The sequence below is a fragment of the Vicia villosa genome, unplaced genomic scaffold (genome assembly GCF_029867415.1).
Source record: "Vicia villosa cultivar HV-30 ecotype Madison, WI unplaced genomic scaffold, Vvil1.0 ctg.000534F_1_1, whole genome shotgun sequence".
NCBI classification, from domain to species: Eukaryota; Viridiplantae; Streptophyta; class Magnoliopsida; order Fabales; family Fabaceae; genus Vicia; species Vicia villosa.
In genome coordinates this window covers 423,043-448,156 of record NW_026705246.1, presented here as the reverse complement: position 1 = coordinate 448,156, position 25,114 = coordinate 423,043, and the positions used below count along the sequence as shown (strand labels likewise).

General features: G+C 32.4%; 2 protein-coding genes across 2 annotated transcripts; both read right to left on the bottom strand.

Moving 5' to 3' along the window:
* Positions 1-10,563: 10,563 nt before the first annotated feature.
* Positions 10,564-13,727, bottom strand: LOC131629194 (uncharacterized). Its single transcript, XM_058899989.1, has 2 exons — positions 11,155-13,727; positions 10,564-11,008 (listed from the first exon to the last, which is right to left on the bottom strand). Exons 1-2 carry the CDS (start codon positions 13,725-13,727, stop codon positions 10,564-10,566), a joined length of 3,018 nt encoding a protein of 1,005 aa, XP_058755972.1.
* A 1,870-nt stretch (positions 13,728-15,597) lies between these two features.
* Positions 15,598-18,033, bottom strand: LOC131629208 (uncharacterized). The gene has a single exon (XM_058900003.1). The coding sequence runs from the start codon at positions 18,031-18,033 to the stop codon at positions 15,598-15,600; it is 2,436 nt and encodes an 811-aa protein (XP_058755986.1).
* Between the last annotated feature and the right edge of the window lie 7,081 nt (positions 18,034-25,114).

Genomic DNA, 25,114 nt, shown 5'->3' with positions numbered 1-25,114 from the left:
GTGATAACTTGGACGGCATACGACATTTCTAATTATTCCTTTTATACAAAAGCAATAGATGATTGTAGTACAATGCAAAATAGTGGGGTTATGGTCGAGGCCGAATCCATGTATTTCTCTAGTTCGAAAGATAAGAAGCCTATTTTGGCAACCACTGCTTTCTATGGCGTCATTGAGGAGATTTTTGAGATTCATTATGTTACTTTCAAAGTGCCTTTATTTAACTGCAAATGAGTCCCTAATAACAATGGTGTACAAACTGATGAGTTGGGATTCACACGAGTTTATCTTGGCAAGGCAACTTATAATTCATCATGGCTACTCAAACGAAATAAGTTTTTTTATGTGAAAGACCCTGTAGACTTATCGAGGAGATGGTCAATTATTCTCAAAGGAAAACACATTCCTCATAATGATGATGAAAGTTTTAGAATTGATGTCACTCATTCTTACGCAACAAAAGTTCCTAATTCATATGAAGAAGTTGATAGAGATTACGTGCATGCAATTCGTAACGATCATCAAGAAGGAATATGGGAAAATTAACAAGTAAGTATTTTATATTCTCCATTCATATTTTATTCTTTGTTATAATTTCCAATGATGTTACTAATTTCTAACAACTAGTATCATTTTAAACTATAGGTGTTTTAAGTGAAGACACCAAGAGAACAAGACAACAAGATAGTATAATTTGATGCGATGATATGTACATTGTCGGTTGTTTTATCTCAATTTTGGTTTTTATGTAATATACAAGGTTTGGTTCCTAAAATAATTGTGTCATTGAATTAATACAATTTTTGGTCTAATTCAATTCACAAATGGGTGTATTGTTGTTTCTGGTATGATAAGTATCATAAATATTCAGGTTGCAAAATTGGGAATTATGCAAAAATTGAAAAATATATTTAAAAAAAGCACAAATAATATCACAAAGGTTGTTAATTCAACTATTGTTATAAGTAGAGCATTATCTAAAATAGTAAAAACCAAAAATGGCATATTGTAGGATTCAAACCCAAGACCTTTCAATTATTTCACAACGGTTGCTTCCATAAATCGAAGTTATAAGTAGCGCACAATCTAATTTATAACAACGGTTTCACGCTAGTTGTGGTAATAAACACACATACAATCACATGCTTCCTAATAAAGGACGTGCAACCGTCATTATATGTGTTTCGCAACCGTTATTGTATGTGTTTTTAGTAGTAGTGAATAGAGTTGTTGTCAATAGATATGTGATATTGAGAGAATTAGAAATATGGGACTGGAACAAGTTTGGTCCCACTTCTGGAGTTGAAGGTGTTTTTGAAGATGCCTCTGAAGGTGAATCTTCCTCTGAAGGAGATTATGCCTTTGAAGGAGACTATGAGTGTGACAGAGATTATGAGTCTGAAGGTGACTCATACTCTGAAGGTGACTCAGACTTTAAAGGTGGTCCATCCTCTAATGGTAGTCCAACCTCTGATGGTAATCCAGACTCTGGTGGTAATCCAGACTCTGATGGTAATCCAGCTTCTGAAGATGTAACTGGCTCTGAAGGTGAACTTGACAGTTCTAGAGGCCACAAAGAATCAGACAGATACTAAGAAGACTTTTAGACTTTGAGTTGCTACATGACACTGAGAATGACTCTAAAGGTGAAGTCATTTAGTGTGCCATGATAGTGGATGCTGAACCAATCAACATTGATGAGGCTCTCAAGAAGAAGGTGTGGATAAACTCCATGAAGGAAGAACTTGAGGCAATCGAAAGAAACAAGACATGGGAATTGACTACTTTTCCAAATAACAAGAAAGCCATAAGTGTGACATGGGTTTTCAAGATAAAGTTGAATCTAGATGGGTCGATTGCCAAGCATAAATCAAGGTTAGTAACAAGAGAATTCCTACAGAAATCAGGTTTAGAATATTTTGAAGTATTTGCATCTGTATCTAGACATGGAACAATTAGACTAGTGATTGTTATAGATGCAAATAGGATTTGACACATGTTACATTTAGATGTAAAATCTGCATTTCTGAATGGTCCATTGGAAGAAGTTTATGTGTTACAACCTTCTAGATTTGTGATAGAGAACAAATAAGTGATGATGTACAAACCGCATAAAGCTTTGTATGAACTTAAGTAAGCCCCAAGAGCTTGGAATCTAGAAATTGATTCATTTTTCAAGCATCAAGAATTCAAAAAAATTGAAATGGAGTGTAATTTGTACGTGCAGTATACCTCTTCATAAACAAACAATAAGCTAGACTCTGATCAACATGGTGAGGATGTAGATGCTACAAGCTTCAAACAGTTGGTTAGTGCTATGAGATATTTGTGCAATACCATATCTGATATATGTTATGCAGTTGAAATGATGAGTAGGTTTATGAGTAAACCAAAGTGGTCACAATACCAAGATGTAGTCAGAATCCTTAGGTATGTAAAGGGGACTCTGAAGCATGTAATTTTGTTTCCATCTGAATTGTTAGATGGTGCTGAGCTGATTTTCTATTCAGAATCTAACATGTGTGGAGACAAAGTTGACAAAAGAAGCACTACATGTTACATGTTTATGAATTTAGATGCTCCCATTTCTTGGTGTTCCAAGAAGAAACTGATGGTTGCATTGTCAACCTATGAAGCTGAATAAATTGGTGGAGCATTGTCTGTGTGTCAAGTTGTTTGGATGTTGGATTTGTTGCAAGAAGTGAAGTTCAAGGTGAGCAAACCAATCAAGTTGATGATTGATAGCAAGTCAACAATAAACTTTTCCAAGAATCCGATGATGCATGAGAGAAGCAAGCATATAGATACAAAGTATCATTTTCTGCGAAGTTAAGTTCAGAATGGAGTGCTCTAAGTTGTTCACTATAGCACTCGGAAGCAACTTGCATATGTGCTGACCAATGCAATCAAGACTGAACACTTCATCAATTTGAGGGATGGAATTGGTGTTGTTGATTTTAACTTGAATATGAATTAGGGAATGGTGTTGAAATGTAATTCAGATTGAAGTCTAGCATTTGAGTTTAATCTCAGTTTAGTTGCATTTAGTTTTCATATGAGATTCATTTGGAACTTGGCTAGTATATAAACTAAAGTTGCATTCAATTTGTTATGTAGTTTAAAACAGTTGAGAAAGGTTTGTTATGTTCTCTCTCTCTCTCTCTCTCTCTCTATATATATATATATATATATATATATATATATATATATATATATATATATATATATATATATATTCTTTCATCTTCATCTTCTTCAATTCTTGTGCATCAATAGAGGTGTGAACTCCAACAAAAATTATGTCAAGAACAATTTTTATACAAAAAAAATAGAAATCCCTCCACTATAATTTTTGCACCACAGAAAAAATGTAAACTATTTTTAAGCTCTCACATGACACTCAAATACTAAAACGTCATTACACTCACAATTATATTTTGTTGTGGTGAGAAAACTCAAATTAACTATTCTCTCTATCTCAAAATAAATGTCATATTTCAAAAAATAATTTATCCCAAAATAATTATCATATTTAATTTCCAATGCAACTTTAAATTATATCTTTCAATTCTACTTTTTAAATAATACTCCTCATTTATTATTTCTTTTACATTGCATTAATGATAATTATAATACACTAATAATCAATAAAGTTTTAGTACCTACTATTTTTAAAAATTTTAAAAACTGTTTAATTACCATTGAACTTTTAAATTTTTGAATAATTTTTTACATATGTGTTTAGAATACTATAAAACATTTCTTTACCAAATTATATAATTTTTTAAAATGAGAAGAATTAAATATGAATTTTTTAAATTTTAAAAACATAATAAAAGTAATGCAAATTTCGACTTAGAAATCAAATTTTGAGTTTCTTTTTTTCCGAGGAATTTTTTATAACGTTCTAAACATGTCTGTAAAATAATTATTCAAAAATACACATTGTTTAACAATAAAAAATAAAACTACGTGCATAAATAATTTTGTGGGGACCAAAACATATTTTTTTTACTAAAAATTAAAATTTAATAATTTTATAGGGACCAAAACATATTTAACCCAAATATTAAATGCGGTATATATTTATTTGAGTACAAATGGAATAATTTTATTTATATTAATACTCTAAAATTTTATTCCTTCAACAACCCTACATGTGAATTAAATAAATACATTCTTTTGTCAAACACAATATATTTTATTTTAATTTGTCTCAAAACTAGGAAGCATATGTCTACTTTCTAGTATACAACGAGTGTCACACTTAAATATATTCTACAATTTTTCTTTTTGTTCTGATAAATTAATTTTATTAAGAAAAACATATATAAACTTAAAAGAAGCACATGTGTACGTCCAAAAAAAAATCAATACAGTCGAGAAATCCCAAAACATCTCCACTATTAGAGATGCATCCAGACATGATTGGTCACAAAAGAGATATTAACTGTAATTTTGAAGAGCATAGCCATGTGAATGTGATGTTGTTGTCACAAAATGATGCCTTTGTTATGGAGCGGCTGAGCAGTAAACATCAGCGGAGGAGAAGGAGAGAAAATGTATATTCAGGAAAGAAAAAAAAAATTGATTTGAAGAACATGTTCAAATGTGTACTTCTTTTAATAGTAGTTTATATACCCTACATTCATTATGAACAGTGTTACAAGTTTTGGTTTTCTTCTAAATTGTTCAATAGTACTCTTGTAGGGTGTGACGGCTTTGTCCACATTATTATTAATAGTAACATTTTTTTTTTGGATACAATTAATAGTAACATTTTAAACATATGTTTTATTATAATTTAATATTATAAGTGTAACATTTAATAAAAAAAACTCTATAAAATGTCATTTATATAATATGTGCTTGTGTTTAGGATGGTAACCTATAATTTTTTCTTAGGGAAATGTTAATAAGTGCCCTCAGGGCAATGGTTAAAACTTTAAAATAGTAATTTTATCTCGGTAATCTGTGTATTTAATGTTTTGGAAATTAAAATATTATAACTTTTATAAAATATTTTCTTTTTTAGAAATGCTTAACCTTTATCCTGAGGGCACTGATTAGCAATACCCTTTTTCTTAATGAGCTATCATATATTAAAAAGAAAACAGGTAAAAAAGAGGAAGGACATTGTAGTGGGAAAAAATTAAGACCAAAGCTATTGATTGACTTAACTCATTATTTTAGTAAAAGTCGACATTGCGCTTTATTGTTTTAAAAAAAATAGGAAAAGAACAAAGTAAAACCCAAAGAAGTTTTTTAAATCAAAACTAATAAAACAAAACAAAAACTTTACGTACGAGGGTTGATTATGCAAGAGGAGAGTATTAACACCCCTCACATCTGTGGTACTCCACAAGAACTTTTTTTTGTAAATTTGTGTGTTAAAAGAATTGTGTGCAAAAGAGAGTTTGTTTGGTTTTAAAATTATTCTCGGCAAGACATCACATCTTGCGCCAACATACCTCCTGAGTACAATGAAGAAATCAGAGCAAATGCAGTTCCACTCAAAAGGGAAACAAAAATTTAGTTTAAAATTGGATAGACAAATTTGTTAAACATGTTTAAGTGAAATTCAAGCATCAATTTGGTGATTAGAGGTCACATTAATCAAATTCACTTTTGATTGTAAGTGGAAACTTAAGGCTTAAGATACCAACTTCAACATCATGGGGCAAGCAATGTAGGGACCTTTATGGTACAATCTTGGGCTCTTTGGAAAGCTGAGTGATCAAGCTTTATCATGAGATTTGAAAGTTTCCAATTGGATTATTTTATCAAAATTTATGGCTCCTCGAAGTGGGGAAAAATAATGCACAAAACACTTAGCCAATTTTAGCAACTTTGACATTTTTGGGCAGCTCAGTTCAATCTTAGGCCCTAAGAAATTGGTGTGTGCGTTTTGATATTTTATTTGAGCCAAATACTCTCCTTATCAAGATGAACACACTACAAAAAGAATTACCTCCAATAGGCTTCATGAATTGGGAGATATGCTTTTGTCAACTTGGGCAAAAATAAGGCAATCTTGCAAGGTCATTTCATCAAAATGAGTAATTTAGAACTTGAATTGATCAAAAGTCCCAACATGAAAGTTGTAGAGAATGGAAAAATAATATTATAGCCAAAAGTTATGCGAGAGAAAGTTAAAATTGAGCAATTTGGACTTGTGGTCAGTCTTGCATACATGATATACCTTAAAACCTAGGCATCTTGAAATGACCTCTAATGTTTCTCCTTCTTTCATGATCTTCCAGTAAAAATTTGCTCTTGATCTTCAAATATGAATTGAAGTAGACTCATTCAATATTACTATGCAAAAAGAATGGGCTCAAAATGATTAAAAAAATGAGCAAGTTATGGAGAATAATTTTCAAAAGGAAGCACTAAAAAATGTTGAAAATTAAGGGAGTTATGCCCTTGTGATCATAGAATCAAGGACTTGTCAAATTAGGTCAAACTTCTTGAATCAACTTTTAATCTCTTGAACTTTCCTTGCATTATAAAGCATGAGGAGGTACATAAGACCTTGAAATGATGTCTTATTGAAGCACACTTGATTGTGAGGCTCAAGGCTTGATGAAACTTGTTGAAGAATGCATAGAAATAAACACATGAACCTATGAAGTTTCTTGATGAATTGAGCCACATGATCTTGAGATAAATTTGATCAAATGAAGTTATGAGATGCTCAAGATATAACACTATGATGATAGGACCACTTTTTTAGAGATATAATACCTGATTTTTTCCGGTGTTGTTGCTGCCGGTATTGTAAGTATGTTTTTGACACCGGTTTTAAAAAAGGTATGGTAAATTGATTTAACACCAACGATAAACTGGTATTATAAGTGTTACATATGGGTGTTAAAACTAACATTTGACACCTTTTTTCTCTTTCAAAGAGGTGTAAACACTTATAAATCGTACCTATTTTTTCCATAAATCGGTGTTAAAGTTTAATGGAGAGTAGTTTGATTTAAAATTAACTTATGACACCCGTTTTTGCCTAATAAAAGATGTAGAACATACATATCGTACCAATTTTCTCCAAAATCGGGTGTTAAAAGTTTGACGGAGTTATTTGATTAGAAACCATCATTTCACACCTGATTTTTTTCTTAAATTGTTTGTATAGCATATGTATCACACCTGTTTTTTTATTTAAGTTAGTGTTATAAATGACATCGAGTGTCATTTGATTTTAGATGAACCCTCAACAAATAGTATTTTGTAAAATGGATGGAAAAAAGGCATAAGATAATTGTTTAATATTAAATCAAGTTGGGGATGCATATGTCACCAATAAACTTTTTATTATTGTTTCAACTGAACAAAATTAAACTCACAATTTTGGTTTAAATTCAACAAATTATACCATACACAATAAACCCAAACTCAAATATAAAATTATGTAAAAAAAAAAGTTAATTAATAATTCAATATTAATTCTTATAAAACACCGTCTTTTATCTAACTCCTTGTTTCTTTCTCTTCAAGTTGATGTTGTTCTTCAACTATTTGCAAAAAGAATTGAGCCCAAAGTTGTCGGATATTATCAATAATATCTTTGTCATATGATGATGGATCATCATATATCTACAAATATAAACATAAAATAAATTAAACGAGAACATGTTAAAACACGAAGTGATGTGATTTCCATATTAAATATTGAAATCTTTTCTTATTACCTCATGTAATTCTTGAAATATACCCGTCTGAATAATGTCAAACATATTTTTCATTACATAATAGCCACAAGCCCAACTATTTTCTTGTTGATGTGCCTACAAATTAAATGATTAAAAAAGCATATAATCATATATATATGAAATATCAATAAGTTTAAGATAATTTGCTTACCTTGATAGTTATAAAATTAGGCTTTTTATTCGCAATACGACCTCTCAGGATGTTATAGCCTCTCATAGCCCTAATAAAAATAATTAAAAAAAAAACTAATTATGTTTAGTAAACGTATAAAGATAAGCAATAGAGAAATTTCAAAATAAATTTTAAAAGATATATTTTACCTTAGAAGCGTGTCCTTAAAAGATTTGCTTGGTTGATTTCCAAGCGAACAAAACCAATAAATAATATTATCATCTGGACAAACAACAAATAATTGCCAATGATTGCTGAGAATTTACAAACAATCATGTTAGAAGCACATATAAACAAAAATATAACATGCAAAAAGATTGACAATCTGATTAGTAATATGCACTTACAGATTCAAACGTGGTCCTAAATAACATTTTTTAGGATGATTATACATCTTATTTTGTATGAATGCTTGCACAGCTTCTTCACTATGGCCCCCAGATTTGTTATTAAATGTCCTAAAAGGATCAAAGAAACCAAATTGCTCGCTAGAGGAATTCGAGATACACCAGCGATGCAGATATCTAAATTGTTGAAACAAATATAAATATAAATTAATCAATATAAAAAATGAATTTATTTAATATATATATATATATATATATATATATATATATATATATATATATATATATATATATATATATATATATATATATATATATATATATATATATATATATATATATATATATATATATATATATATATATATATATATATACATACACTTACGTGCACCACACGGACAAAATATGCATGGAAAGCCAATGGTTACCCATAATCAAATCATTAAGGTCATCTATATCAACATAGAAATATGGTTCAATTTTGTCGTGATCCAATTCAATTTTGAAAGTGTCTTTTTTGAGATTTATCATCTTTTCTTTAAAAATGGTAATCTTCTTGATGAAATCTTCATCATTTGCCATAACCACATTAGAGAAACTACCATTAGTTGTTGTATCCTGGGGAGAGATAATATTTTGTTGAGTATCATAATTGTTCATCCCAATAGATTCCATATGCTGTAAAAAAGTTAAAACAATGAACCATTTACAAATCATATATGAGAAGTGTATATAGTAATCTCACTAACAAGACTATATACTATTTAACTGTATGAATTATAATTACTATTTTCATCTCTACACAGTTTTAGAAAAATATGGACATTCATTCTTACCTCCTTTAGCACATTTAGTTGTTGTGAAAAATTCATTTGAATCTCTATTTGGAACTTTTCCATTTGTTCCTTTTGAATCTTTTCCATCTCCTTCAATTTGTTTTCAAACTCATTTTCAACCTCTTCTCTAATTTTTTTTTTCTATTTTCGGTTCCATTTGTTGACTCACTATATGAAGATCATCCATAGAGATACCTTTTGATGTGGAGCGTGAAGATTTACCATAATATTCTTTAAAGCCAACAAATCGACCTTCGGTGCGGATACGGCCGGGGTGTTCTTTTGTTCCAATTGCTTTAGTCAAGATATCTTCACGTCCTTCGGGAACATAAGTACCTTGAGTACTTTTTTCAACTAACTCCTCCTACAACATATGCATACATAATTTTAAACAGTGCACAAATTAAATTTAAAAGTATTACTAAAAAGATATTTACTTACAACCTTAGAAGCTACCAAAGTTGTTGCCTCAGATGTATAATCTCCTGATTTCTTTTGTCGGGCCGTCAACCATACTTCATATCGTTTTGGCATGGGAACATCAGTCAAACTTGAGCCCTCTTCAAGCATTGTTTTCATCCTTTCTTCCATCATCTTGGCTTTAAGCTTATTGTAACCCCCCCCCCCCGAGACAATCTATGGGGGTGAACATTTTTTAATGCATTTTGCTTGCCTTTTTCCCTTTTCTCCTATAAAAGTAACACAATAAAAAAAATCAACAAAAAAATTAAAATTAGTTAAGTCAAACAAAAATATTTTATTTCAACAAACCAGAAATTCTTTTTTGGTCCGGTCCTGAAAAAACTTATTCCAATCTTCCTCGGAGATGTATTTATACTTAACCACTGGTGTTAAGTTGCCTTCTTTATCTCCATCCCCAAATACATAGGTGTTGGTGAGATATGTCTTAAATTGCTTCCAACAATCCCCAATATAAACTAACCATTTCTTCTTACATTTGTCATTTTCAGGGTCAATGGGAATTGGACAAGTGAACTTATCCTACAAAAATTTCAAATATTAGTAACTATATATGAGTATTAAGAAAAATATAACTTTCAAAGAATTATTTTAATAGTAAATACCGTGATTTCTTGCCAAATCATAGTCTTCGCTACTTCACTTACGTCTTTCCATGTTTTTTCATTAATATTAACCTTGCTACGTGCAAGGTAAGATACATAACTAATAAATTGTGCAGCATTGTTTCCACTAGGTGCAAACATAACTTCATCAAAATCAACCTCACACTTCTTACCAGGTTCTATAGTTCCAATGAATCGTGACATAGTTGTGGCACCTCTTGTTTTTTTCTTTTGTGGAAGAGAGTCGGGTGAATCAATCATCTTTCCCTTTTTATCATAATAAATTAATGTGTCAGTTAACTTATCAATAGAAATTACTAAATAAATAAAAATAAAAATTAACAATATAAAAGTGGATAAAAACTAACAAATATAAACCTAGCAGAATGTCCTATGTTCTCATTTATTATTATCCTCCAATATCCCTTCTTGATGGTCATAACGAGTGGCATACACATCATCCACTTCATTTTCATTACTGAAAGATGGTCTTTGGGATGAAAAAGTAGTAATGTCACCAATATCAAAAGTCAAATCTTCATTTTCATCACTTTGATGCATGCTTCTTCTTTGGAGGACGACTGACCATTTGTGATTCGAGGGGTCCTTGACATAAAACACTTGTCTTGCATGGACTGCCATAATGAAAGGTTCATCCTTGTAACCTACCTTATCAAGGTCAACTAGTGTAAATCCTAATTCGTCAGTTTTTACACCAGTGTTACTATTAACCCACTTACATTTAAAAATAGGCACTTTAAACTTACAATATTTTAGCTCCCAAATCTCCTCAATGACACCAAAATAAGCTATGGATGCCAGAACAAGGTTTTTATCTTTTGAACTAGAGAAGTGCATCGAAGAAGCCATAACATGACTCCACTATTTTGCATGGTACTCTTGTCATCTTGTGACTTGGTACAAAAGCAGAATTTGTTTATATCATATCCACTCCAACATAAGACATTAAAGCTAGGCTCATTTGCTAACCATTTTAATGTATCAGAAGCAGTATGATCATTCATAATTTCTATTTTAAACCACTTTAGGAATGTCTTGTTATGTTCATTCAACAACCATTTTCCATTCATTCGAGGATACATCTCCTTGACAATGGTTTTATGTCTAGACAAATATGGCTCAACCTCAACAATGTTATTCAAAATATACAAATGTGCTTGAAATACTTCTGCATGAGCCATGTGCTTAACCTTTAGACGCGTACCCTTACCATCATGACGTGACTTAGGAAGGCCTACAGGTTTTGCATTTGATAAATAATCTGTACAAAACTCAATTGCTTCTTCTGTGATATACCTTTCAATAATAGATGCTTCAGGACGATATTGATTCTTCACATAGCCTTTCAATATTTTCATGTATCGTTCAAAAGGATACATCCACCTTAAATAAACAGGTCCACATATTCTAATCTCTCGCACTATATGAACTATTAAGTGAACCATGATGTCAAAAAATGAAGGTGGAAAGAACATCTCCAACTGACACAAGATAATAATAGACTCGTTTTCCAACTCGTCCAATTTCTCAGGGTCAATCACTTTACTACACACATCATTAAAGAATAAGCATAATCTAGTTATGGCGTGTCGAACATTTTTTGGTAAGATTCCACGGATAGCTACAGGAAGTAGTTGTTGCATCAATATGTGACAATCATGAGATTTTAATCCAACTAGCTTGAGATCTTTCATTGACACAAGACTTTTAACATTTGAAGAGTACCCTTGTGGAACTTTTACACCTTGTAAACACTCACAAAAACTTGTTTTCTCTTTTTTCGACAATGTATGGCATGCTGGTGGCAAATATATCTTCTTACATCTCGATTCTGGAGCTAATTGTTCTCTTATTTCCATTTCAACAAGATCTTTACGTGAATTCAAATTATCCTTTGTCTTGCCTTGAATGTTGAGAAGTGTTCCGATAACACTATCACAAACATTTTTCTCCACGTGCATAATGTCAATACAATGTCTTACATCAAGACTAGACCAATATGGAAGATCAAAGAACACTGACCTCTTCTTCCATATATTTTTTTTAGTAGAATGCTTTTGTTTCTTTCCAAAACTAACATGTATGTTCTTGACCCGCTGATATACTTGTTTCCCAGTTAAGGCCTTAGGAGCTAACTCATTCTCTGGATATCCATTAAATGCCTTTTTCAACCTTCGATATGGATGATTACGTTTGAGAAATCTTCGATGTCCAAGATAAACAGTTTTCTTTCCATGTTTCAATTGATGATAACATGTGTCTTCTTCACATATAGGACACGCTTTATGCCCTTTAACACTATAGCCAGACAAATTCCCATAAGCAGGAAAGTCATTAATTGTACAAAATAACATGGCACGCAATTTAAAATTTTCACATGAATACCCATCAAATACATCAATGCCTTCCTCCCACTGTATTTTTAAGTCTTCAATCAACGGACTGAGATAAACATCTATATCATTTCCTGGCTGTTTTGGTCCTGAAATCATCATCGATAACATAACATACTTGCGTTTCATGCATAACCAAGGAGATAGATTATAAATAACCAAGATAACAGGCCATGAACTGTGATTACTACTTAAACTACCATATGGATTCATTCCATCAGTAGAAAGTCCAAGTCTAAGGTTTCTTGGCTCATTTCCAAAATCCGGAAACAATGAATCAACTTTCTTCCATTGTAAAGAATCAGCTGGATGACAAAGTTTTCCATCACATTTTCTCTCTTCTGTATGCCATCTAATATTTTTTGCGTCATTTGCATTGGCAAACAATCTCTTAAATCTTGGAATAATTGGAAGATACCATAATACCTTTGCAGGAGGACCTTTTGTGATCTGTTCATGACCCTCATCATCCCCCTTCTTCTTATAACGTGAAACCATACACTTGGGACAATTGTCTAGGCCTTCATTCTCTTTCCAATACAATACACAGTCATTGGGGCATGCGTGTATTTTCTTATACTCAATACCCATTGGACATAATATCTTTTTCGCCTCATATGTACGATGTGGCAATGTATTCTCATCTGGAAGCATCTCCTTCAGTAACTCGAGCAATTCTGTAAAGCTCTTATCAGTCCAATTATTTATTGCCTTCAAATTGAACAATCTCAATATAGCCGACAATCGTGTAAAGTTTTTACAACCCGGATACAAAGGAATTTCTTTGTCACTACAAAGAGTATCATACACATATGCTCGCTGAAAAGAGTCTTGACCAATATCACGAATCATTTCTTCTAGTTGATCGCCCATCTCTACATCAACCTTTTGTTTTTTAAAGCCCTTTGGAGGGTCTAACAATTCTCCGTGCCATGTCCATGTCGTATAATTTTTGCAAATACCATGCATTCCTAAGTGTTCAAGTACGACCTCAACTTTTAGAGGTGCAATATTAAAACATTTAACACAAGGACAATGAATACTTCCATTACTTTGAGGAAGGTTAGTTTCAGCAAATTTCAAAAACTCTAATATTCCATTTTTATACTCCTCACTCGAGCGATTTTTTTGCATCCAACTGCGATCCATAGTTACGTTCTGAAATTATAAACACATAGACATTTATGTGGAGATTAAGAAGGTTGAATAAGACAGAAAGAAAAAGATGGATGGAGTGAGTTTAATATGTTTTGGATTGGAGCGAAGCTACGTGTAAACAGAGGTGGTCATGGCCACTCCAAACATTCCAAAATCTTTTTTTTTAATATGTAGGGATACATATTGAATGTGTTGTATGTGTGTGTGTGTATATATATATATATATATAAATATATATATATATATATATATATATATATATATATATATATATATATATATATATATATATATATATATATATAAATTATAATAAATTAAAAATAGTTTTAATTATAATAATCTAAACCAAACCTAATCGATTAATTTAACCGGTCCAATTAAGAACCGAATAATAATATAATTCGGTTGTCTTTATAAACTTCTGTATCAAATAACCAATATTAAAATGAAAGCAACTAGATTTAAACCAACTAAAACCGAGAACCGGCAATTTTTCAATTTTTAATATTGAACGAATTTAATTTATTAAAAAATAAATAAATTAGTATTATTTATCCTAAAGAAGTGTGTATGTTTTCATGATACAAGTCAAACTCTTTCAGCAAGTGAGGTATACTAGGCACATCAATTTATAATGAATGGTCAATGTGAGACAATACTGATCAAATTTTAAAACTACTTAAATTTAAATTTATTGACGTGGGACAATTTTTTTATCATGCTACTTTCTTTTCCAATATCTCTATTATAGTTTAATTAATTGTTTTGTATTTATTATTTTAAATATATTTTTTCAAATATGACAACTGAGATATACAAAAACAATCTTAAGATATTATTTAACTATTTAGAGCCAATTTTTACATGATAAATAGAATATTGTAGCAATCTGAATATTTTGCATAACTAGATTTAAAACTTCATACCTTACGTGTTAGTTTAATTGACAGTTTATTTCTTCGGTTTCTGTTGAATACGAAGAACTTTGGATATATGAAATGAAACTGCATGATAGAAACAAATCAAAATAAAATAATTATCACAAACAATGACCAATGGATTTCAAATAAGTAAAACACCTTATGATGAAAATCAAACTCTGTGCTTAAGAACTAATTCTCAACAATATGACTAATTGTTTTTATTTTATCTCTCAAACCAAAGTACCTAAAAAGTTAGCCACACAAATTTACAATTATCAATAACAATGACCAATGGACTTATACCAATTTAATTAAACCAAAGTAAAAAATTACTTTTTAAAAGTCAAACAAAATTATATAAAAATCACAAGGATATGCCAAAAATTCATAACATCCTACTACAAACAGAAAGCCAAAGTTCTAATATTTTAGAACTATAACCCAATGCAAACTAACCTTAAACAAAATCATAAAGAAATAATATTGAATAATTTTCTACTAAAATAAGGCCAAAGGACAGCTTCACCTATAAAAAAAATTCAAACAACATAAAGAATATCACTTATTGACATTAGAGTTCAACATGATTCATTGCCCAAATATTCTACGTGGAACTGCCTCACCAATGAGGTAAGGTAGGTTTCTGAAAGTAATAAGATTATGTTCCATTTAATCCTTAATTTGATCTCTCCCACACAAGTTTTATCAAACTTATCTTTCAAAACAACCAACATAATAAGAAACAAAAGTGTATTATGAATTTTTATAACGATCCTGCCCAGTGGCGGAGTCAGACTATAAAGTTTGGGGTGGCCAAAAAATTAAATTATAATTTATAGATCAAATATTCATACCACAATGTATATAAAATATTTAAGTTATAATAAACATAAAGTTGAACATGAAATTTTCAAAGTGTGTAACTTAAAAATACCTTATAACAATGCTCTACGGTCTTTGAGTAGCTTGAAATCATCAATAATAGTCTCAGAATCAATGTTTGCAGCAATTTCTCTTTCAATGTGAATCATCATGCTATCTCCTAAAAAATTAGCTTCCATTTTACTTCTCAATCTTGTCTTGATAATTTTCATTGCCGAAAAAGATCTTTCAGTAGTGGCCGTAGATACAGGAAGAGTCATGACAAGGCGGGGCAATCTATCAATCAAATAGTAAATTTCATTCTTTCTAGTTGCAACCATAGAGGAACACAAGTCTTGAATAGTTGATAAATTCTTCAAACTCGTTGCTTGACGAGCGTCAATAATAAAATGTCGAAGTTGAAATTGCAAATTAATTCTCTCTTGCTCATTAAAGTCCATAGGATAATATTTTTCAACTAGAGTGCAAATAGTATCAAAGTTAAAAGCCTTATAGTTATCCTTGGGAGATAAAGCACAACTTAGAGTTAACAAATCAATGGCTTGCTCACTAAATCTGCTATTCAACTCTTGTAGTTGTTTGTCAATGGTAGTAAAAAATATTTCAACTCTAAAATAATGCTCAATGGTTACCTGATTCTCTTCAAGACGAGAACGACCAAATCTTGTTGTTGAATGAACATCATCAAGATCAGGAATCTCAATATTATGCTTTTCACAAAAAGACTTCACACAAGTAAACAATTTATCCCAACCATCTTCTCTCAATTCTTGAATAAGAGTTTTTGTTGTACAAACCAAATGCATAGCATTAACTACATCCTGGGATTGTTGTTGTAAGGCTTGACAGAGCATATTTGTGACACTCATGATCTCTTTCATCAGATGCAATATGAATATAAAATCAAACGACTTCAAGTGATTGTAAGCACTATCAGCATCTCCACGTGAAGCATAATTTAATCCCTCCTTTGCAAATTTTTTAGAAACGGTACAAGTTGCTTCATACATATTTATCAAGCTAGAAATAGAAGAGTAGTGTGATCCCCAACGAGTATCCCCAGCACGTCTCAAAGTACCAATTTGATTTTCACCTCTACCAGTTACAATCTCACCAATCTCTAACAAATGTTCAATTTCCTCTAATTGAGAAGCTTGTAACTTATCATGGCGCTTTGTAGAAGAACAAACAACATTCACAATAAGAGTTATCTTATCAAAGAATTGATGAATTGGTTTAACTTCTCTTGCTGCAGTAACCAAGGCAAGTTGCAACCGATGAGCAAAACAATGAACATAATAGGCATAAGGACAATCCTTCATAAATAATGCTTGTAAACCGTTCCATTCTCCTCTCATATTGCTAGCACCATCATATCCTTGACCACGAATGTTAGAAACATCAAGGTCATGTTGAGAAAGTATATCACATACTTTTTGCTTAAGAGTTAAAGATGTAGTGTCATGAACACGTGCAAGACCAAAAAACCTCTCTTGTATGAAACCATCTTTATCAACAAATCTTAAAACAAGAGACATTTGCTCTTTTTTAGATTCATCACGAGCTTCATCTACAAGAATACAGAATTTGGAATCACCAATCTCTTCACGTATATGCTTTTTCACCCTACTTGAGAGAATATGCAAGATCTCTTTTTGAATGTGATGTGAAGTATACTTGCTATTAGATGGAGCATTTTCTAACACAACTTTTGCAACTTCATCATTGTAACATGCCAAGAGTTTTATCAATTGAAGAAAATTACCTTGGTTTAATGATTCTTTACTTTCATCATGACCTCTAAAAGCACAAGATTGAAAAGTTAACCAACGAACTGAGTCAATTGAAGTCTTGAGACGTAATCGATTCTTCTTAATGTCAATCGAACTTTGAGCTTGAACAATGTTCCTAATGTGCCCATCTTGATTCAACAAGTCTTGACAAGCTTTCATAGCATTGTTGTGTGGTGAACAAGGATCCATCCCTATGTGTTTAAGAAATGCACAATTCTTTCCATTTCTAACTTTCTTCCAACTTCTAAAACCTGTAGAAATGAAGACATCTGAACCCGGACGACCACTTGGTCTTTTGCTAAAAAGATAGCATGGTAAACAATAAGACGCATCTTCTGAAGGTGAATATTCTAACCATGAAGGAAAAATGCTAAACCAAGCATATTGAAATCTTCTTTTATGGTCTTCTTTACCAGACAATGGATATTTCTCTAATTGAATTTGATATGGACCCCATTTTAAATAAGCTCTCCGTATTTCATCCATTTGGTTTAGTGGATATTCCCACATTGAAGGACGTTTTCCAGGATCACGTTCTAAAGAATTCTCAATGTCATCCGGATCCGGGTAAACTCTATTCACATTTTCTTCAATTCTTGGATTCTCTAAAACTCTTTGAGGTTCTGATATAGAAGCATTATTTTCTTCATCTCTTTCTTTCCTCTTGAAAAAAGAATCAATTTTTCTACTCTTCATCATCAATCTTGTGCTACAAAATCATAAGAAAAATACACTTTAACAACCATATTATAATTATAACCTTAATTTAAGATTGTTTATTCTCCTAAGTTAAATTAGCAACCATATTATAATTTAATCTAAGGTTGTATACAAGACATCTAAAACAAATAAAACAGCAACAGTAGCAACAATATAAAACAACAACAATATAACAGCAATAGTAGCAAACCAAATAAAACATCTAAAAAGCAAAACATTGTATACAAGACATTGGTTTTATAATATACAATTAATATTACATTTTATACCAAAAGTTTTATATATAAACTCAAAAATCATAAATACAATTGCATCTAAAACTTACACAAAAACCTTTAATAGCTGTAAAACAAATTCAATAGCCTCTCTTGGACTTTTCTTGTCGGTGGCGGTGGCTCTAATCGTAGCTACAGCATGTGGAATGGCCTACAACAATGAATTATTAAGCAAAAAATGAGTTCCAAAGTATAAAAGAAAATATGAAACTGGTTTATTATCTAATCACTAGCAGAACATACATAGCCCTTCAGACTTATCACAAAATTCACTTGCTTTAATTGTTAGTAATGTAAAGAAACTAACCTCTAATCCTCAATCTCAAGAGCTGGAGAAAAAAGAACAAATATGCAAGACAAGCAATGGAAGAGTAGTAAAAGGAGAGAAAGAGGGAGAGAGTTTATGTTTTTAATCAAAAAAGTGAGAAAGAGGGAAAATGCCGTAAAATGGGAGAAGAAGAGAATTTTAGGGTTGAGTGGCAAGGTTGTAAATATTTAATTTCATTAAGGGTATTTTTGTATTTTCACATACATTAAAAAAAATTTAAAAAAACTTGGGGTGGCCGTGGCCCCCCCTGTCCACACATACCTCCGCCTCTGATCCTGCCAGAGATCGACACAACGAGCACCGCACCGACCAGCTAGAACGAACCAACCAAGCAAAAAAACAGATCGCCCAACACCAGACCTCCTTCACTTTTACTCAGATGTTACAAGGTCCCAAACAAACTAATGGATTCAAACCAAAGTAAATAGTTGATGCAGAATTAATTAACTATCCTTTTTGTTATATAATGCAGACTATATTATGAACCATCACAACAAACAATACTTAGATATCAAGTGTCAAATAACATAATCAATATCAAATAACAGTTATAACCTTGAGTCAAAGTGATATGAAATTTTTGTTTTAATCAAAAGAAGATTATATTCAATCAAAAAGAAAAGTGATATGAAATTTCATCCACAAATTAAATAAAACTAATTAAATGAGAGTGAGGGTTTAAGAAAAACCATAGTAAATAAAAGGACATACCACGAGAATCTCGACACGGCGGTGTGTAGCAAGCTGGAGGGAACACCGATTCTCTGCAAACAAATTAACAAATCAATATATATTCTAATTCCATAGTAAAAGGGATCAACAATTCCAATTTAAAGAAAGATTGAAACTTAAAAGAGAGGGATTACATTTGTGATTATGCAAAACTGGTTTTGAGATAGATTTTGATTCTGAATATTTTTTTAGAAGTTTTTTCAACTTTGATTGATTGAGAGAAGATGCAATTGTAAAGCAGTGACCGTGAAATCCTAATATGAGAGCATAAGGGTTTTACGTAATATGCAGCTTCACGTTTCATAAGTGTTGGCTTTTCAAAAGTGCAATTTTTCTGAAGCGCTGATATGAAGCGGATTTTTTTATAATTTTAGCGGCAATTTTAATCATTCATTTATGGTATATAATTATTTCAAATTGAACGACGCACAGACTTTAATTTTGGAATCACATCACATATTTCTAAAATTAGGTATGAGTTTATATATATGTGTTTTGTCATTTTATTATTTTATACTTAATTTTCTTTAAATCAGGTATCTTACATTAAATAAATTTATTTGTAAGAAAAGTAACATACATTAGACACTAGTTTTTTTAAAAATTGGGTATTAATGATTAATATTAAAATAAGAATTTTTATTTTAATTACAAAGTTGCCATTGTATATAAATTTTATATCTTTTTTTAATAAAATAGGTATTATATCAATAATTCTAATGTTATTTCTATACTAGTGGAGCGTTGATTTGAAGTTTAAGCCATTTAGATTTCATGAATGATCAACTGATTGAGTGTCGATCCTCAAAACCGTAGCTTTAGGAGAGAGAATGCACTTGATTTAATCACCTACAAGGCACAAAGATTTGAAAGAAAGAGTCATCTTTTTGTATTTTGGTTAGTATAACAAAGAAATATTCACAAGTTGCACAAACATGGTGCTTGGTGATCCCTCAAAGGCAAGATGAGCACAAAGTCAATGGTCACTTCTCAAGATGGTGATCTTGAATGTGTTGTAAGAATGCAAATGATTGGGAAATCTTGGGGTCAAAATTGGGGTATGACAGACACATTCCTCAAAAATGATGAAGGGAAAAAATAACTCCATTAATAGAAAGTGAATCTATAATAAGACATGCCTAATCTATTACTTACAAAATCATTTCTTAATGTTAGAACAAGATTTGTTCTGATCAATTATCTTAGTTTTGATGATAACAATAATATGAATTTTGCTTAAGATAATATGGTACTCTAATCCAATGCAATTTCCTTTTCAGGAAATATATAAAGAGTATGCATAATTCAGCGCTCAGAAGCTTTGTCTCAAAGGGTTCAGCATGCAACATCAGAACATGGTCTGGCAAGACATCAGAAGATGGTCGAAGCAGAATCAGAACATGGGTCTATGGAAGCATCAGAAGAACATGAGATCAGAAGCACTGAAGTTCTGATGGTATCACGCTTAGAAGCACTTCAAGGTCAGAAGATCAGAAGATGCTTTGCACCAAGCTGTTTGACTCTGATGATATTCAAACGTTATATTCACAAACATCAGATCAGAAGGAAGTACAAGTGGCAAGCTACGCTGACTGACAAAAGGAACGTTAAAAGCTATTATAGGCAACGTCAGTAGACACAGCGTGAACAAGGCTCGAGGTAGTTGACAAAAGCGTATAACATTAAATGCGATGCTGTACGAAACACGCAAAGCATTAAATGCACTCAACGGTCATCTTCTCCAACGCCTATAAATATGAAGTTCTGATGAGAAGCAAGGTTAACGATTCTGAACAAAACAACTCATATTAACTTGCTGAAACTCTGTTCTATTCAAAGCTCAGAATCTTCATCTTCATCAAAGCTCACTACATTGCTGTTGTAATATATTAGTGAGATTAAGCTTAAACGTTAAGAGAAATATCACAGTTTGTGATTATAGCTTTTAAGAAGCAATTGTAATACTCTTAGAATTGATTACATTAAGTTGTAAGGAACTAGAGTGATCGTGTGGATCAGAATACTCTAGAAAAGTCTTAGAGGGTATCTAAGCAGTTGTTCCTGGAGTGATCAGTGTGTGATCAGAAGACTCTGGAAGACTTAGTTGCTGACTAAGTGGAGAACCATTGTAATCCGTGCGATTAGTGGATTAAATCCTCAGTTGAGGTAAATCATCTCTGCGGGGGTGGACTGGAGTAGTTTAGTTAACAACGAACCAGGATAAAAATAACTGTGCAATTTATTTTTATCTGTCAAGTTTTTTAAAGCTACACTTATTCAAACCCCCCCTTTCTAAGTGTTTTTCTATCCTTCAATTGGCATCAGAGCGCCGGTTCTAAGGTGCAAGCACTTAACCGTGTTTAGAAAAGATTCAGGAAGAGAAAAACGCTTCAGTAAAAGATGGCTGATGAAACTGCAAAGTCTACACCTGCATCTACATCTGGCTCTGCTGAGCAACACAACGGTAACAATGGTTATACTAGACCGCCGGTATTTGATGGTGAAAACTTTGAATACTGGAAAGATAAACTGGAAAGTTACTTTCTTGGTCTAGATGGTGATCTATGGGATCTTCTGATGGATGGTTACAAACATCCAGTAAATGCCAGTGGCGTAAAGCTGACAAGGCAAAAAATGAACGATGATCAGAAGAAGCTTTTCAGGAATCATCATAAATGCAGAACTGTTTTGCTGAATGCTATCTCTCATGCTGAGTATGAGAAGATATCTAACAGGGAAACGGCCTATGACATATATGAGTCCTTGAAAATGACTCATGAAGGAAATGCTCAAGTCAAGGAGACTAAAGCTCTCGCTTTAATCCAGAAGTATGAAGCCTTCAAGATGGAGGATGATGAAGACATTGAAAAGATGTTTTCAAGATTTCAAACTCTTACTGCTGGATTGAGAGTTCTTGACAAGGGATACACCAAGGCTGATCACGTAAAGAAGATCATCAGAAGCTTACCCAGAAGATGGGGTCCTATGGTGACTGCATTCAAGATTGCAAAGAATCTGAATGAAGTTTCTCTGGAAGAGCTTATCAGTGCCTTGAGAAGCCATGAAATAGAGCTGGATGCAAATGAGCCTCAAAAGAAAGGTAAGTCTATTGCATTAAAATCCAATATCAAGAAATGCACTAACGCTTTTCAGGCTAGAGAAGAAGATCCTGAAGAATCAGAATCTGAAGAAGAAGATGAACTGTCCTTGATCTCCAGAAGGCTAAATCAACTCTGGAAGAACAAGCAAAGGAAGTTCAGAGGAGTCAGAAGTTCAAAGAAATTTGAACGTAGAGAATCTTCTGATGACAGAAGATTTGACAAGAAGAAGGTCATGTGCTATGAATGCAATGAGCCTGGACATTTCAAGAATGAATGTCCAAAACTTCAGAAGGAAAATCCCAAGAAGAAGTTTCATAAGAAGAAAGGTCTTATGGCAACCTGGGATGAGTCAGAAGATGATTCAGACTCTGAAGATGAGCAGGCTAACTGTGCGCTGATGGCGACAGAAGATGACGGATCAGAATCTACATCAGAATCAGATTCTGAAGAGGTATTTTCTGAACTTACTAGAGATGAGTTAGTTTCCGGTCTAACAGAACTTCTGGAATTCAAGTCTCAGATTAGTCTCAAATACAAAAAGCTGAAAAAGCTATTTGAATTTGAAACAAAGAAGCTTGAGTTGGAAAATTCTGAATTAAAAGAAAAACTTTTAAAATTATCCAATAATGTTGGATCTCCTTCTGATTCAGAAAAATCCACTCCTAGTCTAAACCATATTCTGAAAGAATATGATTTAAGTTTCAGGAAGTTCTTATCTAGAAGTATTGGCAGAAGTCAGCTAGCTTCTATGATATATGCTGTGTCTGGAAACAAAAGAGTCGGCATTGGTTTTGAGGGTGAAACCCCATACAAACTTGAACCTGTTGATGAAATGAAATTCACATACAAGCCATTGTATGATCAGTTCAAGTATGGCCACTCCCATGATATTAGGCACACTTCACATGCTCAAAGTTTTCACATAACACACACCAAAAAGCATGTGACACAACCTAGGAAATATCATGAAACTCACATTAAAAATTATCATGCTGTTCCTCCTATTGCTTACAATGTTAAACCCAAGTTCAATCAGAACTTGAGAAAATCTAACAAGAAAGGACCCAAGAAAATGTGGGTACCTAAGGATAAGATTATTCCTATTGCAGATATCCTTGGCTGCAAAAAGGACAAAGCACAACATGTCGTGGTACCTGGACTCTGGATGCTCACGACACATGACAGGAAGAAGGTCTATGTTCCAAGACCTGGTGCTTAAGTCTGGAGGAGAAGTCAAGTTTGGAGGAGATCAGAAGGGCAAGATAATTGGCTCTGGAACTATAAAGTCTGGTAACTCTCCTTCCATTTCTAATGTACTTCTTGTAGAAGGATTAACACATAACCTCTTATCTATCAGTCAATTGAGTGACAATGGTTATGATATAATCTTTAATCAAAAGTCTTGCAAGGCTGTAAATCAGAAGGATGGCTCAATCCTATTTACAGGCAAGAGGAAGAACAACATTTATAAGACAGATCTGCAAGATCTTATGAGTCAGAAGGTGACTTGTCTTATGTCTGTTTCTGAAGAGCAGTGGGTCTGGCACAGAAGATTAGGTCATGCTAGTTTGAGAAAGATTTCTCAGATTAACAAACTGGATCTTGTCAGAGGACTCCCTAATCTGAAATTCAAATCAGATGCTCTTTGTGAAGCATGTCAGAAGGGCAAGTTCTCCAAACCTGCATTCAAGTCCAAGAATGTTGTTTCTACCTCAAGGCCATTAGAACTCTTGCACATTGATCTGTTTGGCCCAGTCAAAACAGCATCTGTCAGAGGGAAGAAATATGGATTAGTCATCGTAGATGATTATAGCCGCTAGACGTGGGTAAAATTCTTGAAACACAAGGATGAGTCTCATTCAGTGTTCTTTGATTTCTGCATTCAGATTCAATCTGAAAAAGAGTGTAAAATCATAAAGGTTAGAAGTGATCATGGTGGTGAATTTGAGAACAGATCCTTTGAAGAATTCTTCAAAGAAAATGGTATTGCCCATGATTTCTCTTGTCCTAGAACTCCACAGCAAAATGGAGTTGTAGAACGAAAGAATAGGACTCTGCAAGAAATGGCCAGAACCATGATCAATGAAACCAATATGGCTAAGCATTTCTGGGCAGAAGCAATAAACACTGCATGCTATATTCAAAATAGAATCTCTATCAGACCTATTCTAAATAAGACTCCTTATGAATTGTGGAAGAATAAAAAGCCCAACATTTCATATTTCCATCCTTTTGGATGTGTATGCTTTATTCTGAACACTAAAGATCATCTTGGTAAGTTTGATTCCAAAGCACAAAAATGTTTCCTTCTTGGATATTCTGAACGCTCAAAAGGCTACAGAGTATACAATACTGAAACATTGATTGTAGAAGAATCAATCAATATCAGGTTTGATGATAAGCTTGGTTCTGAAAAACCAAATCAGTTTGATAATTTTGCAGATTGGGATATTGATATATCAGAAGTTGTTGAGCCAAGAAGCAACGCATCAGAAGCAGAGCTTCTCAGAAGCAAAGAATCTGAAGATCAAGTATCAGCTTCTCTGGAGAATCTAAGCATTTATGAAGAACCATCTGTCAGAAGATCATCCAGACTCATCTCTGGTCATTCAGAAGATGTC